The sequence below is a fragment of the Rhinolophus sinicus genome, linkage group LG04 (assembly GCF_036562045.2).
Source record: "Rhinolophus sinicus isolate RSC01 linkage group LG04, ASM3656204v1, whole genome shotgun sequence".
In the NCBI taxonomy this organism is placed as follows: domain Eukaryota; kingdom Metazoa; phylum Chordata; class Mammalia; order Chiroptera; family Rhinolophidae; genus Rhinolophus; species Rhinolophus sinicus.
This window is the reverse complement of record NC_133754.1, coordinates 55,217,240-55,236,761: the sequence shown is the minus strand read 5'-3', so window position 1 is coordinate 55,236,761 and position 19,522 is coordinate 55,217,240. Positions and strand designations below refer to the sequence as shown.

The following is a 19,522-nucleotide window of genomic DNA, read 5'->3' as shown; positions in this document are numbered from 1 at the left end:
TTTTTTTATCTTAAGTTTATAAGCATAAAAACCATTCTTAGCTTACTGGCTATCCAGAAACCAGGGATAGACTTGAGCAGGCCCGAGGGGCCAGTGTGTGGCCCGCTCGGAGCACCCACGTCCTCAGGACTAGAACAAGCTGCACAAAGGCCTGACTAGCTTATTGCGCCCATTAGCTCCCAGACGTGGAAATGAGCCTCTTCAACTGTCACTCAGCTTTCAAGCAAGACTGCTAGGGAACACCAAAGGCCCACAGGCAGCAAGTCTAAAGTCTAGAAGGAGGTGCTGTCTTTAACACATCCTCTTGGAGGTGGAGACAACTTCCCCAAGGCCATCAACCCCTCACCCTTCAGGAAAATGACAGTGATCTGTGAGTTGACTGGTGGGAGCTGGGAAAGAAAATTTTCAGTCATAGTAAAATGATTGCTCTATTTACTATTTACTCTGCCAGGCACTGATATAAGCACTTTGCATAAACTGTCTTTTTAATACTAACAACCTTCTAAGAAAGATTATTATCCTTATTTTACAAGTGAAGGAAATGAGAGGCTGACTACCCTTCCATGACCATGTAGCTGGGAAGGGGCTTGGAGCCCTGCCTGTTGGACCCGAGCCTGCCAGTGGAGCTGGATTAGCAGGTGTCTCCCCAGGGGGTCATGACTCCCTCAGAAAGGGACTCCTGGTCCTTCCACCACCTGCCCCGGGACTGCCTGAGAAGGACTGAGGTAAAACTAGGGAAAGACAGCTGGCTTGAACTGGGAGATACTGTGACCCTGACCCCATTAGCTCTAGCAAGGGAAGACACAGAGGGTTTCGACTGCTTTGCCCTTTTACCCTTTTTAAATCAATATTCGTTCACCCTAATCTAAAGAGGTCATCTCTAAAGAAATAAAAAGGTTTGGTGGAGACTTCTCCTGAGATGGAAGATGCCTGTTCTGTCCCTAGCTATACAGATGCTCATTCACACAAAATTCCCTCAGGCACCAGGGCACAAAGCCACTTCTGCATTCACTGGCATTAAGACTAATGGCATTAGGGCCAAGTGCAGTGTCTTACCTTCCTTGCTGAAGGTGTTGTTTGAAAGGTATGCCTGGATGGTAGTATCCTGGAACGTGACAGTTACGCTCTTCATGTGGATCTGGTTGCTGCTCACACATCTGTATTTTTTATTTATGTCTGCCATGATGTCAGTTGCAGATGTCACAGTCTTGACTTCTGTATTTAAAAAATACTAATTTTTTAATACTTGAAGTACTTAGTTAAATGCAATTTTAGATACTCCCCCAACCCAATTTTCTTCACTTCATAATTGGTCAGTTTTTGCTCTTACCCTTGGAGCTCGCATTGGGGAAAAACTGTGTGTCTGACAAGTTATAAACAAAACTCATCTTCTGGACACTGTAACGTGTTGCATTTCTTGTGAAACTGAGGGTCAGTGTATTTCCTTTCCCAAAAGCAATCACGAGACTGGAGTCAGAAACATTCTCTTTACCACAGGAACTGCTATTTAATACTTCTGCATTAGATGGCAGTTCAAAGGTCACATTCTAGAACAAACACAATGACAATAGAACCCAATTAGAATGTAGGCTATTAAAGATATTCAGAAACACCAAATAAATATCTTCTCTGTAAGTATGATATAAATTTAGACCTCATTTCCATCTCAGATATCACTGTTAAGGTACTTATTTGTTAATATAAACAAAAACACAAAGAAACTCAGTATTACATACCAGTAATACACCAAAAAGTAATTCAAGTGTAAGACAAAGTTGACTTCATTATTTATATAATTAAAGATTCTTCATTAATATTTTAATTTACAGCAGAATTAAAACTAAAGTTATCTTGGTAAACTGAAATAATTCATTTTGGGCTTCACGATGAACTGTGTATTTATATTTGAAAAAAGCTATTACTACTTGTTTGCTATAGAAATGTTTGTTTAATGAACACATCTCTTTGTAAACAAAAAGGTGTTTACACAAAATTGTCTGAATTTACTATCATGTGCAAAACAACTAGAAAACAACCTAATGCCATCAAAAATGAACTGGGGGGCAGCCGAATGGCTCAGATGGTTAGAGCGCAAGCTCTTAACAACAGGGTTGCCAGTTCGATTCCCACATGGGGCAGTGAGCTGTGCCCTCCACAACTAGATTGAAGGACAAGACTTGGAGCTGATGGACCCTGGAGAAACACACTGTTCTCCAATATTCCCCAATAAAATAATTTAAAAAAAAATGAACTGGTAACTATGGTTAAGCAGTATGCTAATGCTGTCCTAAAAATAATGACAGAACTACATGAGGAGACAGACATGTCTTGTGAAATAAGGCACATAACACCATATAGGTGATCCCATTTGTGCAACATAATATATACCCAAATGGCATTTTAAAAATCCAAACACCAAAAAAATATGAAGTAGAACGTAAAATAAAAGGTGCTTGGATAAGTCTTTAGAATTTGAGACATTTCTATGGAACAAAACCTTTCCAGTTTTCTTCTGTTTTGACAGAGCCCACATTTGTCTCTACACCAGCACAAATGAATAATGAGGCTCCAGCAGCTGGCACGAAGTCCAGAGTGCTCTAAAGGAACTGCTGATCTACCCAGCAATCCTGGTGCCCTTTGAGCGGTAATGAAAAGATAATGGTGCTGTCGAGCCGGAGGTAAAGAAAAAATGGTGGTTTCAAAAAAGAATTGAAAATAAAATTAGGTTTAGGGACGTATTTAAAAAGTAAATTTTAAACAGAACAAGCGAAATGCCCATTAATAGGCAAGTGATGAAGGAAGAAATACAAACAAATGCTGCATATTTGTTAGAAATCTAGGAAACGCAAAAAGCCTTACTTATCCTATAGAAGTACAAAGTTGTTTTAACAAAATTACTAATGAACATTTTAATCAAAATAGTACAGTGCTTACAGCACTGCACAACAAGCATCTGTTCATATACAATTTTTGGAGCATAATAGTTTATCTAAAGCAAATTCAACAGATCAAAAAAGCCATAGTCATAGAGCTGTACACTAGGCATGAAAAATAATTAAAATAACCTTTACTAATAGAGGGAGGGATGGTTTAAAAATTTGGTTGATAAACATAATGAAGTATTACATTGTGATTATAAAATATAATTACAAAGAAAATTGGAAAAATGCTAAAAATAATAGTGAAAGCAGAGCACAAAATGGTTTGTATATTATGACTGCAGCTTCAGTATATAAAACAGCATAGGCTACTGATGAGCTGAGAAGGAAACAGGCATACACAGAACTGTGTTTAAGGTGGATCATTTTTCAAACAGTTGAAAATTTTAAACCCACACACACAGACACACACCCCACGCGTGAAGTACCTTAGTGTTTCCTACCTCAGAACCACTCTTGGTATTATAGTTGGTGAAGAAGCCAGCGGAGAAGTTGGCCATTATACAAGCCGTCCCATTACCATCTTGAACCACAAACACTGCTGATGCACTGTGCACGAGGCCTGCTAACTCCAGGAAAAACAAAAATGATCAAACACCTTTTTGAAAATACAACTGGGTATTTCTGTTGTCTGCAAGTGTAGCAATAATTAGGAGATTCTATTGTGCGTCCTAAACCGCTTAAGAACTAGACACACGGATTACCCAGGCTGGGCTCAGCGGAGTCTTCTGTCCTTCCTGGAGACAATTCTGAAAAACGTTATCTCTAAACCCATCTGATCAGTTTGCCAACCTGGTGGACAGCTCTTTAGTGCTTTACTTCAGAATACTATGGAGAAATCACATGTTAATTTCTGGGTCACCCCTGGGCATAGGTTGCTTCACACTCTTTGCTCAGAGCATCTCTGGGAGATTTGGTGTGGTCTTAGAGGCACAATTCAACCTAAATACTGACCTTCTATAGAAATCCATGGGAGAGCTGGTGGTATCTTTCACTGTGGACCTAAACTGCTATTTAAAGTTAGATCTGTTTTTAACCTCTCATGGACTGGCGGTGTAGCAAGAGAAACCATGGACTCGAAAATCTAAGATTTTTGCCCAATTTCAGAAAGGTCCTCAAAAACAGTGATTCAGCTGAACCCGGACTTGGCTGTGTGACCTTACAATCAGTCAACCTGTCTAGGTGGGGCTGCCATAGCTCACAGGGAAGGGACAGACAGAGTGAAGTGCTCATGGGCCTTTCTAGCTTGAGAGTGATCACTGCTAAATATTCCCTCCGTAGTTAAGTTCTCAGGGCCAGTGCCATTTCTGGCTTCTTCATATCCCACTGCCCGGATCAAATAGTTTAGTACCAAATGCAATCTGATCACTGTGGTAGAGAAGTCGTACATTTTAGTACATTGCTCTTTCATAGACAGGCAAAAATAGGTATTTTCACTATTTCTACAGGCAAACTGCTCTCAGCCCCCACAGCGTACTGTAAAGTTCAGAAGCACTGTGCCCTCACTTGTCTCTGCTGCTCCAAGCTCCTGCCTGCCCTTTCACCATTTCACACCTGGATCTGCTCACTCTAAGTGTACATGTGATGCTGGCACACTTTGAAGGCAGCATACTCAGAGGACACTCAATATACTTTTCATTCCAAAACCCTTGTCTCTGGCAAAGTAAATGCTTCCAATGAAACCAGTTCATTTTACCCCGGGATTTTCACAAAATAAAATCTTGGCTCTCAAGAAAGAAATTCAAGTCTAAACTATTCAATCCTAAAGCAAAGAGCATAGCCAGAAACCCTACATTGTCTTTCCGTAAGTCTCTGGTAAAGGAAATACCAAAATCTATATTCATAAAGAAAAGTTGCTACACGAAAATAAAGCAAATATGGCAAATAAGCAAACCGGTGCAATTTTTTGATCTGTTTTGCTCTGCAAATTTTTAACCCACCCCTGGATTACCTGGGCAAGATTACACTGAAAGTATTTCCAATGAACAAACATTCTATTTAAAAAACCTAGAGAAAATTATTCCATTCCTTGTTTTTGACACAGTAAATGTTTTTAAAAACACATACCTTCTGAGCAGGATGGGTAGTGTGTACCAGAGGCAAAAGGAGGGTGGGCAGGCAGAAGCAACAGTGTGTGTTACAGCATGGGCACGAAAGCCAGAGAAACACTGGACACTGACCCAGCTTACTGTGTATGTGGGCCACTGCCTGCCCCGTGCATAGGCTCCCTCAGGCCTGAAATACCCTCACCTGGCACTGGCCTGGTTGCCGGAGGGACAGTCACATGTAACCACGTGTGCCGTTGGCACAGCAGGTCACTGCCTCCCATGGGAGCACGCACAGGTCAGTTCTCACCAAGTTGCCCTTCTATAAAATATTTCCCTGAATCATTAAAAAAAACTTCCTACTGACTCAAAACACTTCATTAAGAAACATTTCACATTAAATAACTTTCAATCATACAATTTTTTCATTTAGCAAATATGTTGAGGGTCTGAGCTTTTAAAGAAAAACAAGGAAGTATTATTACTGAAACAAAACAAGCTTTAGCAACACAAGATGCCCACATCCGTTCTGGAGAGTGCCAGAAATTTTCAATTATTAAACAAGAAACTTACCCCAGAAGCCAATGTTGGTCAAGAGAAAAATGTCTAAAGACCATTACAACACGAAATTCTGAGACATGCATGTATGCTAATGGTCAGAAGCTTTTTTTTTTTTTTTTATAAATTCTGTAACAGTGGCAGTTGGTTAAAAAAATAACCTTCTCAAGTTAGTAAAAATGTATGTGGTTATTTGAGGGGTACCCCTCTCAAAAGTCAGTTCCCTGGCCTACTGGCAACTGCTAATCTCTAGCAGTCCTTCACTCAGATGCAAACTTCATCATTTCTCCAGGGAATGTATAAAGAAGTAACTATAGCGTATTCCTTCAAAATACTCCTACTTGTAGATTCTTTTCTCTAAAACAAGTGCAGCTCTGGGAAGCACGCCTGCTTCTGAGTAAGAGATCCTAGTTCTATTGATAGACTCCCCCACCACTCACTAGTTGTGTGACCTTGGGCCAGCAGCAACTGACAAACCCTGGGCTTAGGCACCCGAGCCAACGCATGCAGAGCATTGCACTGCACGGATTTTAATGTTACTGGTTATTATTTATCACTCAGTGCAATACAGACCTCATCTATCAAGTTCATCATGTTATCTTCAGTACCTGACACAAAATGTCAAGTAAGTATTTAACAAGCACTTGTCATGCACTTGCTGTGTGCGAGGTACCACTCCCAGCACTTTGCAGTTAATTACATTATCAGGACAACCTTAATCGGTATACACTATTAGGATTCTCCTTTACAGATGTGGAGACCAAAGCACAGAGATATTAGCTAACTTGCTCAAAGTCACACAGCTAGTGAGTGATGCAGACAGATCTAGAACCGGTCTGCTGACTCAGAGCATGTGTCCACCCCTGCCAGCCATGGGCTGGCTGTAGGGTGAGTGCAACGTCTGAACCATGCTCTCTAGCACTCGGTGAGCAGGTAAATATGCTACGAATTATGAAACACTTTTGGAGGAACAAGTCAATATATTTATTAAAATTTTAAAAATTACTTCCTAGTTTGTCTTTACTTAATTCTTTTAAATCCAGTATCTTCTTTTTCTTAACCAGTGATACATAATCATCTATTAAGATTTAAAGGAAGAAAAAAAGACCAAGGTTCCATCCCAGACACTGAACCACAACCTCTAGAGGCAGGGCCAGAGTACATACTTTCTAAAATGCCAACTGACGCACGTTTGGTTAGGGACCACTGCTGTAAACTGGGCGTCTGCACATGTATGTACTGAGCACTTACTATGTGTCAGGCACGTGGTGTGCTGTAAGATGAGCAAGGGAGATATATGTGTAAAAATAATCACAAGTCAGCTGAAGCACATGCTGTACACACATGTAGTCAAGTTCTGTGGCCGCAGAGAGAAGGGAGGACTAATACTGCCTGGGATGCGCCTAACAATATAAATTCAAAATTATGGGTCTAAAACATTTTGACCTCAGATCTACTGAAGAATTTGGTTGCCAACCTGGGTAACCGACAAACTCCCACAATCAAGGGTAACGTTATTAGCATAAAACTTTTCAAACTTCCTAAGTGCCAGTTACTCATTTAGAAAGGGAAAGGAAGTCATCTAGTTGACACATCAATGGTTTAAAAAGTCACATTACGTAATCAAACTTATTCTTATATATCAGAAAGTTTCAGTTCATGATTCTATGCTTTCTACCAAGTATTCAAACACACAAAAAGGTTTAAGCAATTTCTAATCATGAATGCAGGAGGAATTGGTTAATTTAGAAGTTTGAAATATTTTTAGAAGATACTTTTTGTGAAATTGTGCATTAAAATAAACATTATTTTAAATAGACCTAAATCCAAGTTAACAGACCTTTCCTGAAATTTGAATTTTAATGGAATATAAATGTGATACATTAAAAACCTAATTACATACACAATATTCTAAGCTATATAATGTAGGGGAGTTATGGATACTTCTCTTCATTTTTAAGGTGGGTTTTTAAAACGTGAAACAAAATATGAAAGTTCTAATGCTCGTGAGCTCTTCTAATAAAGAACAATGCAGTCGTTCTAACATGACAAAACTTGTTCCAGCAACTCCTCCTGTAACTAATTACACCTGCCAGTGAAGGGCAAGGCTTCGGATTTACTGCTGGAATAAGGTCATCCCTTGTGGCTCTTCATGCAGCTCAAAGAACTAATTTTACACTACAGGCAAACCAAAAACGTGAAGCCAAAATCCATTTGGTCACAATAATACAATTTTAGAATACGATGAGATTAAAGAGATATTTAAAGAATTCAAGGGCAGGATACACGGGAATGTGTGTATCTATTTAACTCATCTGAACTCCCACCAGCTGGTTCAGATCTTACCACGTAAATAAATTTTCCTGTATTAATTGGGAGAGGGGTGAGAAAGGGTGCCATAGACAGAGGGCCTCTAGAAAGGCATGAAATCAAACCATGTAGTGATCCTCGTTTAAGAGATAACCATGTTCCTCTTTCTTATTAGGACTGATAAATGAAAACAAAATTCCTCAATCAAAATACTGAGCACCCACTGACTGCTTCTATGAATTGTACAGACTGATGGAGTGCCAGACGCTCTCCAATGTGTTAATGGAGCCCCTTATTTTGACTCACAGTAACCAGCACACACAGGACACTAGCAGCAGCTCTTTACAAGGAGTCACTAGAAATAAACACCGCGTTTGAGAGACCGAGGCCTAGTCCTACCTCTTATTTTGTCTACTATGGGCTCTCCCAAACTCGTAAAGGTAATTTTAAGTCATTCCAACACAAATTGAAATTCACAGTAACATAAACACACACACAAGGACTACATGTCATACTAAAAAACGGGCGAAGGTTAAAGCACTAAGGGCGAACACTAAAAGGCCGGTATCACCACGCCGCCCTAGTCTCTTCTGGTTAAGATCTGTATAGCAAGGACCTCCATATGGGTCACCCGCTGGGAGCACCGAGGGACCGCGCAGATTCTGGGGTTCCGGGCCGCACAGCCTCACTTGGACCTCCGTGGCTAAAATTGCCCGTAAGTTAAAGAAACAAAGCACAGTACTCCAGAAACCACCAAGCCACCCAAGTCATTTCCGCTGAACATCCCCAAAAACGAGTTTAGTGATCTGGGGACGGAATTAGGCCCTCGGCTGAGACCTCGACTCTAGTCTACCTTTGGGCAACTGGAACTGACACCCCAAACAGCGGCCAGGGGAATCTACACCGGATACCGGCCGGTGCAGGAACAACTCGCTGGCCCACCGTCCCCGGGCCAAGCCCGCAGCTCCCGGGTCCCACGTAGTCGCCCCACCCCCCGAGGACACCGTCCCGCAGCCCCCCATCCCGAAGCCCCCTGTACCCCCCACTCCTCCGAGCCCTACCGCGCAGCCCTCCAAACCCTTGTAGTCGCCCCCTCCCCGCGGCCCCCCCGTTCGGCCCTGTTCCTCACCGAGTAGCAGCAGGAGCAGCGGCTGCCTCCGGGCGCCGCCGGGGGCCGCCATGGGCACGAGGGCCGCCGGAGCGGGAGCCGGGCAGGGTCCGGCAGTTGGGCCGCGGGAAAGCGGGCGCCGGGGGACCGCCTGGGGGCCGGCGTGAGAGCGGCGCGTCCCGCGATCGAAAGGCCCAGCCGCTGCGGCGCCCGCTGCAGGAAGGAGACCCCGCGGCCAGCTGCGCCCGTCACGTGAGGCTGCGCCACGCCCGCGCTGTCACGTGACACCGCGAATCTCGCGAGAGTGCGCGGGTGCGGGGTTCTCCCCGCGCCTAGCGATCGCTTCGTTTATGACCTGTCACCCGGCCCGCGACCCCGCGCAGCACGTGATCGCAGTGCCCCGTGACTCGAATCTGTCTTACGTATCCCTGGCTTGGTCCCCGGCGGCTGGTGGTGGGAAGTGGGCGGTGGCTCGGAGCAGAGGAGGAGGCGCCGTAGAAGCTGGAGGTGAGGAGAGGGAGGAGAAAGAAGAGAGGAGGCCGTGTGGCCTGGGGTTGGGCGAAAAGGGATTAGTTCTTCCGGGCACGTGGGAAGTGTTGTCCCCTAGCAGCGGTGGGAACGGCCACGGAAGGAAAAGACGAGTTTGAAGTAGGAGAGCTGTCGCTTCCTGCGGGAGGGTCAGATCGGCCAGGGAGCCGGCACAGTGGAGACACTCACTCCTAGTAGTAATAGTGAGTGTTATGGGGCATCCTCGGCGTCGGGAGATGACTAGTCACACGAGAGGATTTCCACATCGACCTCAATACTCACACATCTTTTTGTGTGTCTGGATTAAATAACACTCGGTATCCTGGCGTTTTTAACTTTGGGGCTCCTCTGGTCCATTATACTCAAAGAGCATGGAAATGAGTGTTAGGAAGGAGGTAGGTGTTCGAACACGCATGTTGAATATTACAGTTCATGTTTGAAAACAAGTCTATGTTTAAACAACACAGCACAGAATTTGAAGCTAGACAAAATCTTGGTTGGAGGGGGTTGAGAAATTCTAGTGATTCCCACCTGTGACACCTTCCTAAAGGATGTATGGGAATGGGGGTGGCATTTATCAAAAAAGTTCAGAAACACTTGTCCATTCCATATAACCCGTACATTCCAGACAAAAGGAAAGCGCAGTCTCTGCTTCTAGAACCTTCCTCAAGTACCTCTCACTTCCTATTGCCCGAGGGTAAGTAAGGTCACTTTCCTGGGTTTGCCTGGAGGCTCTGGTTCTTCTCTTTTCTCCTGCTGCGAGGCGCTCGGCCATTCTCACCCTTTACCTCGACTGCTTCCATGCTTGCCTCTCCTTCCTTGCTGATCCTGCCCTGCTGCTTCTCAGCTTCACTGAGACGTTTCCAGTCCTGTCTCTTCAGGAAATGTGGCTTGAGCCTCTTCAGGCTTGTTAATTACAACCTGTGTGACGCTACTGAATATTGTTGCTTTTTTTCTTAGTTCTTATATTTATTTACCTTTTGTAGATTTTTGTCATCTTTTGTTGCCATTTCTTCCTGTCCATTTTCCTTTCCTTTTCCCTCCAGCTTTTAGCATATAATCAACTGGAGAAAGTCACGAAGCTGAATGGGACTGCAAGTAAAATGGAGCAAATGGGCTCTGAGACAGTGCCAAGACGTGTTGGGCTTTGTTCTGTGCTTTGGGTCAGAAATCTTAAGAGTAGATTTGCTCCTATTTGGTTTAGGTTTTCAAGGATCTTTTGGGATTTTTGTTTGTTGCTGTTCCAGATGGGGGAAGAGTAAACAGCAGAATTCCACTTAGGTGAAGTGCTATTCAATTGAGGTACACTGTAGAAAAGAGAAAGTATTAAGTCTGGGGTCTGTTGATATTTTCACTGTGAATTACTTTATCAACAATAATTTAACATGGTACTGGCCCAGTATGTGAAAACGTTGACTGAGCCCAGATTGTCCCTATGAAGTAGAGTGTTAAGTTCAGATATAGTTGGAGAAATTGGAAAATAGTTTCATTTTCTCCTGAACATTCTGATGATGAGAAACTACCAAATAGTCTTGCGTATAGAAACAAAGAGACCTGTTAATTGTGCTCTCTGACTCTGAAGCCCCTTCCTATGTGGGGAGAATTATTCCCTTTGTGATTAGGGGTGGTAGTCAGAGTCCCTAGTAGAAACTGAAAAAAACCAGATGGAAACCAGACTTCCTAGCAGCTAACGTCTGAACTTGGCCAGTTCAGCCTGTTAGACTGAATCAGGAGCTAGTGTTTGCCAAGAAGCTATACCTCCAAGAATCTGGTGTTTGGTGATGACCGTGGCTGAAGTCTTAGCAAAAGGAAATTTTTGGAGTGGTGAAGTGCTGGCGTTTCCTGGGTCTTCACTAGTTTGGGTTTGTAATGTGTTTTTAGCAGTGGTCTTTGCTGCTTCCTTGTACCTGCTATTTCCCTAGCATTGTTCTGCATCCTTTTTGGAAATTCAAAGTCTTTTCAGCACGTTATTCTTCTGCTTAGATCAGTCAGAGTCCATTTCTATTGTGTATGACTTAGAGTCCTTGCCTAATATATGCTTTGTTTATTATTACCTCATTTTTAATACTATAACCTCATTAAAGACTACAAGTAGTCTGTGTCAGCAATAGAACAAGGTATAAAAAACCGAAAATGAAAGACTGAGCAAAAATTCTATGATGCAACATTTTATATAAAGTGGAGTATGATAATATGGTAGGCTTTTATTGTTTGTTTGGTTTTCTTTTTTGTTGAGTCTTTGATATGGGCCTGGTCTGATCTGTTTCTGACTGAGGGGAAGACGTAGAAAACTAAACACAATGAATGACTCCATGTCTTCTGAATTCTTTTGGGGAGGGTTATTTTTTGCATTTTTTTTTTTTTTTAGTAATGAGGTCAATAAGCAATAGAGAGGCTTCTGAGTTACTTAGCAGAGTTGAGGAGTAAAATTTAGGTTATTGCTTTGGTAATAATGAACAGTAACAAGTTCACAATTAAAAGGCAAGGGTCTTTTTGTATGTGAAATAACTATAAAGCTCCAACGCTGGCAATGCACGTTTCTCTGAAGGCTTGTGCCACTAAAAGGGTCTGGTAATTTAGATAATTGGCTCAGTATCTGAATTAGATAAACTAATGGTTAAGAGGAGGTAAAATTGAGATGAGCAAGCTAGGAAGCAGTCTGTGCCTTTTTTCTTCCTTTTTGCTCTAAGTTACAATTTTTCTTGAGACCTGGTGAGCAAAAATGGTAATGGTGAATAGAGCTGTAATTTTTTATTTTCAATTTGTTTTATAAAAAATTTTTAAAGAAAATTGCAAATAAAAATAGAATAATACATTGAATCTTGTTGTATCCATTTATTATATGATTTATCTTCCCCTCATTTGTTTTGTATTTTCCTTTGGTTTTTTGCTTGAATATTATAAACCAAACCTCAGACCTCATGTTTTTCATGCAAATACTTTTTTTACATAACAATGCCTTTCTCTCATATAATGTATATACAAAATCTAATGATTCCTTAGTAGCTAATTTCCAGTCTATGTGCACATTTCCCTAGTTGTCTCCAAAACATCTTTTTACAGCTGGTTTGATCAAATTGGATCCAGCAAGGTTTGTACGTTGCCTTTGATGACATGTCTCAAGTCCCCTCCCCCTTTTGCATACCACTTGTTGGAGAAACTGGGTCACTTGACCTATAGGCTACCCCACATTTTGGACTGACTTGATTGGTTCCTTGAATGGTCATCTTTTCCTCTATTCCAGCAAACTGGTAGTTTGATCTAGAGGCTTGATGAGATCAGGCGTATTTCCCCAGGGTAAGGTGCTGCATAAAGTAGTACTAGACCCTCATCACTCAGTGTGCAGTGTCTGACTGCAGCATTGGCTGCGCCTGGGAGCTTGTTAGAAATGCAGTCTCAGGCCCCGCCCCAGACCACAGAATCAACCTGCATTTCAACACGATCCTTAGGTTATGTATAAGTGCATGCAAGGCTCTACTGTATCCTTCTGATGACATTGCATGACGAAGCATTTATTATCTGGTTGGCCCACTTTAGAGTGGGGAACTTTACAAAGTTCCCCATCAATCTTTAACCTAATGGCTTTAGTATACACTGATGGTTGCTCAGTAGATCCATGATTTCAGTATGGGATGACAAATTGGTCCTTTTTTAATTCTATCATTCCTATTGCATTTATTAATTGGAACAGGCCTATAAGGAAGAATTTTCCATATTGACTCCAGAATATAAAACATACAGGAAAGGCAGGATAAAGGCAGGATAAGTGCCTGATTCATGATTCTTTTATTTATCTGTTTTCAGAGTGACTTGGTGCCCAAACAACTGCAAAAGTGGACCACACCACCAAGACTGAACCCTAATGTAAACTGTGGCCTCTGGGTAACGATAATGCGTCAGTGTAGGTTCATCAATTGTAATGAGTATCCCACTGTGGTAGATGTTGGTTGTGGGGTTGGCTGTGAGTATATGGGGGCAGGTGGCATAGGGAACTCTACCTGCCTCTCAGTTTTGCTGGGAACCTAAAACTGCTCTAAATAAACTTTAGTAATTAAAAAAAGTGAACCATAGCATTTTTTAAAGTGTATTACTGTGAGTTTTTTTATAGTTGGTATGTTTTAAATCTTTTGTGGTTATGATTTTGAAGTTAAAATCATGCTGTCTTTGGTAGTGCAGACATAGGTATATGTGACTGTGATATTTCTCTCTGTGTAGGCTGTCACCTGTTGCATGCCCACCAACAATGCGTGCATCAGAATGCCTGTTTTCCCACAGCCTGAGTGTTGTCACACTTTTAGATTGTGGCCAATCTGATATGTAAGAAATTAAACCCCTGTAATTTTAATTTGCATTTCCCTTATGAGTGAGGCTGAACATATTTTCATGTGTTTAACGACTGTTTGCATTACGTTTTCAGCAAATTACCTGAATTTTTTGCCCATTTTTAAATTGGAGTATAGAGATATTTGTGATATAAGTCACATTTTTAAAGTCAGTATGTCATTTTTAAATTGTCATGTGACATTTTACTTACGGTGTTTTGCAAAAGTTTTTTTGTTTGAACATGGTTGAATCTATCACTCTTCCCTGATGGCTTCTTCCTAGTTCTACGTTATGAGGAGTCCATCTACCTTTTCTGCTAGTAATGTATAGTTTCGTTTTTTACATTTATAGTGTCTGTTATAGTATCTGTAAAAGATAAAATGGGATCCATTCCCATTTTATCTTTTTCCATACAGGACTCCAATTATCCTAGTACCACTTAGTAAAAAGCTCAGCTTTTGCTTACTGATTGGCGATGCCACCCTTATCCTATACTGTTAAATTTGAGGCACACTTTACTTTATTTTGTGATTTTCTATTCTGGTCCCATGCCATATTTTTGATCTTACTGATGCTTTGTAGGGCTAGCTCCCTCACTTTTCTCTTTCAGGGTTTTTGTAATTATTCTTCCTTGTTTATTTTTTCATATGATCTTTGTAATCAACTTACCTTTAAAAGTAAAATTAATATTCAGCCAAGAGAAATGGAAACATGTTCACGTAAAAACCTATGCATGATGTTTATAGCAGCTTTACTCATAAATAACCCCAAACTGAAAACAAGTCAGATGAAATTTGAGTGGTGAATGGCTAAATAAACTGTGGTACATCCAAACAATGGAATATACTCAACAATAAAAGAGAATACAGTATTGATTTATGTAACAACATGGATGAATCCTAAATATATTTTGTGAAATAAAGAAAGCCAGCCCCAAAAGGCTACCTGTGTGAGTCCAGGTATATGACATTCTGAAAAAGGTAAAACTATGGGGATTGCTGGGGTTGGGGGGGAGGGGTTGACTACAAGGGGCAGCATGAGGGAGTTTTTGGGTGAATGAGCTTTTCTTTAAGGAACAGTGGTAGTAGATATGGAAGTCGGAATATTTGTCAAACCCATAGAAATGTACACTAAAAATACGGAATTTTATTGTATATTAAAATAATAATCGGTGTAGGCAGTAGGGGTGGATCCAAGACAGAATGTTGTTACGTGCCGTAGAGTTGGCTCTGACTGCTGGCAACCCTGTGAGTGAGCGATGTCCCAAATGTCCTGTCCTCAGCTGCCCAGCTCAGCTCCTGGAGACTCATGCCTATGGCTTCTTTTATGGAGTCAGTCCATCTCATATTTGCTCTTCCTCTTTTCCTGCTGCCTTCTCTTTTTCCCAGCAGGATTGTCTTTTCCAAAGACCCCTGCCTTCTTATGATGTGCCTGAAGTAGGAGAGCTTCAGTTTTGTCATTTTTGTCTCCAACGATGTTTCAGGCTTAATCTGCTCTAGGACCCACTTGTTCCACTCTTTCTAGTGGTGCAGGGTATCTGTAGAGTCTCCTCCAACAGCAGCTGGAATATAGTTTGTGACAGAGATAGCTGTAGAGGAATGGATTATATGCCCGTATTGTAAGATACCGGAAAGAAGGGCGCCCTGAGTCACCGTGTTTCGACGGTACTGAGGCCAAAGACAGCTGTATGGACACTGTCCTCTAGTTGGTAAATTGTTCTCATGTGGGTAGGGTTACCAGTTTTGAGATTATATGTTTACCAATGTTGGACAAATAAGTAGATATTTTGCAGACAATGATAATTTGCAGGTTTCTCACTATAGAAGAAATTATAAGTAAGGAATAGGGGAAGGTGAGAATGAATCTTGTTATACGATAACTCTCTCTCTCTCTCTCTCTCTCTCTCTCTCTCTCTCTGTTTAAAATATAAATAGTTACAGAAATAGAGCTGTGTGTGTGTACCCGGGTTAGACACACACTTGTCTCCTGAGAAGGTTGAGAAGCAGCAGTGATCCAGATTATGGTTTCTAAATAAGCTTCTCCAATAAGTGAAGCCAGGCTCCAAGGCTGTGCAGGGAAAATACAAAGTGAGCCTGGAGCATCTTGTGGAGCCAGAAAGTAAGGACAGGCTTAGAAAACAAGGATGGGCTTGTCATAGGGACACAGGAGACAACCTGAGTGCTTCCAATGGTGAAGCTGGTCCATTAATGATACAAAAGGCAAGTCAATCATGGTTGATAAGTGTAAGACTAGCATTAAGGAATAACACGTCAGAAAAATAGACAACAGTAAGCTTTAAAGCGAAATATATGCTAACAAGCAGGAAAAAGAAGCAAGACTCCTGTCATACAATTAAGTACAAATTGTGGGGCGGCTGGTTAGCTCAGTAGGTTAGAGCGCGGCGCTCTTAACTACAGGGTTGCCAGTTCTGAGCTGTGCCCGCCACAACTAGATTGAAACAACTACTTGACTTGGAGCTGATGGGTCCTGGGAAGACACACTTAAATAAATAAAAGTTAAAAAAAAAAAAAAGTAGTACAACTTGTCAGTTCCAAAAATAGTGATGTAAAGTACAGCATAGGGAATATGTCAGTAACTATGTATGGTGTCAGGTGAGTACTTATTGGGATCACTTTGTAGGGTATATAAATGTCTAATGACTATGTTGTATACCCGAAACTAATACTGTGTGTCAACTATAATTGAAAAATGAGTGAAAAAAATAAGACTCCCATCGTACAATACTTTTTAAAAACTCAGCTCTCTCCTTTAGGCCATGTAGATTGCTTATACTTTTTTGCTATTTAAAATAATGCCATTCAGAACACCTTTTATGCACATGCCTTGTGTACATCATGATTTCCTAGTTCCTTAAAATACTTAAACCATGGTAGTGTTCTTTTTTAGACGGTTACAAAAAGGAACCCTCTCAAAAAAGAACCAAAACTTTTACTTTCTTAGAAAGCACATCAAATCAATCGTTCCAAGTCTTTTGCAGCGTGACAAATTGTGTAATTTAAATTTTGCTCGTGTTTCCAATTACACACCTGGTCACTGAACTCTGGGGTCTGAAGTGTTAACTAGGGCCTGTGCTTGGTTAATAAATGAAATGTGGCTAACCAGAGCCTGTTCCTAATAGTGGAAGACACAGAATGGGAACTGAAATCATCATGAAGCCACTTCAACATTTTTATGATTATAACTCATGATTACAACTCACAGGGGATGGGGCGGATTTCACAATGGTTCTATGCTGCCAGTGCAACACTGAAGTTAGCAATAGGTGGGTGTATCAAACCTCATTCAAATTACTGCTGAGAAGACTAATAAAAAGTAAGCGTGTGACAAAAGATCTTCAGACAAGTGCTTAAATTCAGACATAGATGGTGTTAATATTTGTTATGACGGTTACATGATAGTATTAATCATCAGTTAATCTGGCTGATGTCCTTAATACCAAAAAAAAGTTTAGGACCAAGATAGAAACGTTAAGAAAGATCACAATCACCATGATTCCAACTAAGATAAAAAGCCTTGATGAAGGAGCCAATATTTTCCTTGCTTTTAGTGTCAGGTAGAGCCACATAAGTGTCCCATTCATTTTTGTGTGTGTGTGTAACTTTTACCTTTTCAAATCAACTTTATATTAAAGTTAATTTATATACAATAAATACACCATCTTAGTTTGATGAGTTTGGCAAATGTATATACCCATGAAATCACCAACCCAATCAAGATAAGAAACATTTTCTCCAAACCAGAAAGTTCTCTCACGTCTCTGTAGTTAACCCCATCCCTAAACCCAGGCAGCCACTGTCTGCTTTCTGTCACTACAGATTAGGTTTTCATATTACAGAATGTCATATAGATGGAACCACATAATATGCACTTTTTTGTATCTGAGGTATTTCTCTCAGCATAATCTTTTGAGACTCATCCATGCTGTACGTACCACTAGTTCATTCCTTTTTATTGCTGACATCCGCTTATTTGAGTGTATGGATCTACCACATCTGTTTGCCCATTCACTTGAAGGATATTTGAAGGGTTGAAGGGTTTCCAGTATTGTATTATAAATAAAACTGCTATGAACACTCAAAACCAAATAATTGTGTGAGCACGTATGCTTTCATTTCTCTTGGGTAAATACGTAGCATGGAATGGCTGGGTCCTATGGTAGGTGGCGTATATTTACTTGAAACTCTCAAATTCTTTTCCAGAGTGGTTGAATTGTACATTTCTACCAACATTAGCTCCACATCTTTGTCAACACTTGGTATTATCAGTCTTTTCAGTTAAAAAAAAATCGCTGTGTAATGGTATCTCATTGTAAACGTAATTTGCATTTTCCTGATGACTAGTGAGGTTGAAGGTCTTTTTTTGTGCCTAATTATTATTCATATGTCTTTTTCTTTCCATTAAAAGTCTGTTCAGACTTCGTGCTGTTTTTAAAAATGGGTTTTTGGTTTTCTTATTGAAGTCTAAGTGTTTTAAATATATATTCTGGATGCAATTTTATGCATTGTAAATATTTTCTCGCATTATGTAGCTTGCCTTTTTATTTCTTAGTATATTTCAAAAAGCAAGCTCTAAATTTCATGAAAACCCACTTTATCAGTATTTCCTTTATGCTTCCTGCTTTTTGTGTCTTAAAAAAAATCTTTGCATATCCCAACATCATAAAGACTTTTTTCCTGTTTTTTTCAAGAAGTTTTATGGTTTTAGCTTCTACAATGAGGCCTATGATCAAATTAAATTTTTGTGGATGGTGTAAGTTAAGAGTCAATGTTCATTTTCCCCCATATGGATAGCTATTTGATGGAAAGACTTCTTTTTTTAACCCATTAAAGTACCTTGGCATGTTTGTTGAAAATAACTTGGCCAAATATAGGTAGAGATATTTTCATATTCCCTGTTCCATTCAGTTAATTTGTGTGTCTGTCATTTCACCAACACCACAATTTTTTCATTACTGTAGCTTTATAATAAGTCTTGAAATTAGGTAAGTTCTCCAACCATTCTTTTAAAAATTGCTTTGACTCTTTGAATTTCCATATACATATCTGTATACAGTCAGCTTATAATTTTTCTATAAAGGAAAAAACCTGCTGGAATTTTAATGGGCATTGGATTGGATATATATATCAATTTGGAGAAAACTGGTATCTTTTTTGCCGGGGGGAATTTTGGGGAGCAGTGTTTCTCCAGGATCCATCAGCTCCAAGTCATTGTCCTTCAATCTAGTTGTGGAGGCCAGCTCACTGGCCCATGTGGTAATCAAACCAGCAACCCTGTTGTTCAGAGTTTGCACTCTTTACCAACTGAGCCATCCAGCTGCCCCGAGAAACCTGATTAACAACATTGAATCTTCCAATGACATGATACAGTTCTCCATTTATTTTAGCCATCTTTAAATTTTTTCAGCAGTGCTTTCTAGTTTTCAGTATATATGTTTTTGTACATAGTAATTTATCTCTAGATATTTCACACATTTCTCTATACTATTGTGAGTGGGATTGTACTTTAAAGTTTCACTTCCCAATTTTTTGTTGCTAGAATGTAGAAATACAGTTGCTCTATTTAGTGACCTTGTATCTTGTGACCATGCTAAATTGGCTTACTAGTTCTAGTAGCATTTTTATAGATTTCTTGATGTGTTCTACCCATATGATTATGTCATGTGTGAATAAAGACTATTTTACTTCTTTCTC

The 19,522-nt window shown here is 40.5% G+C and overlaps 1 protein-coding gene and 1 long non-coding RNA gene across 3 annotated transcripts in view; one reads left to right on the top strand and one right to left on the bottom strand.

Annotated features, from left to right (window-relative positions):
- LAMP1 (lysosomal associated membrane protein 1) overlaps positions 1 to 9,521 on the bottom strand; it is a 19,314-nt gene extending 9,793 nt beyond the window's left edge. Inside the window, exons 1-4 of one of the 2 annotated variants that reach the window (XM_019746553.2) lie at positions 8,982 to 9,521; positions 3,383 to 3,504; positions 1,331 to 1,547; positions 1,057 to 1,215 (exon numbers count right to left, since the gene is read on the bottom strand). In XM_019746553.2, the coding sequence (XP_019602112.2) occupies positions 1,057 to 1,215; positions 1,331 to 1,547; positions 3,383 to 3,504; positions 8,982 to 9,033 (550 nt within the window). In that variant the 5' untranslated portion in view covers positions 9,034 to 9,521. The remainder of the gene's footprint in view (positions 1 to 1,056; positions 1,216 to 1,330; positions 1,548 to 3,382; positions 3,505 to 8,981) is intronic. The other variant, XM_074329556.1, reaches the window with a different exon arrangement.
- LOC109455184 (uncharacterized) lies at positions 9,311 to 19,522 on the top strand. The gene is made up of 3 exons (XR_012495494.1): positions 9,311 to 9,467; positions 10,117 to 10,185; positions 13,293 to 19,522. It is a non-coding gene; the product is annotated as an uncharacterized LOC109455184 (long non-coding RNA).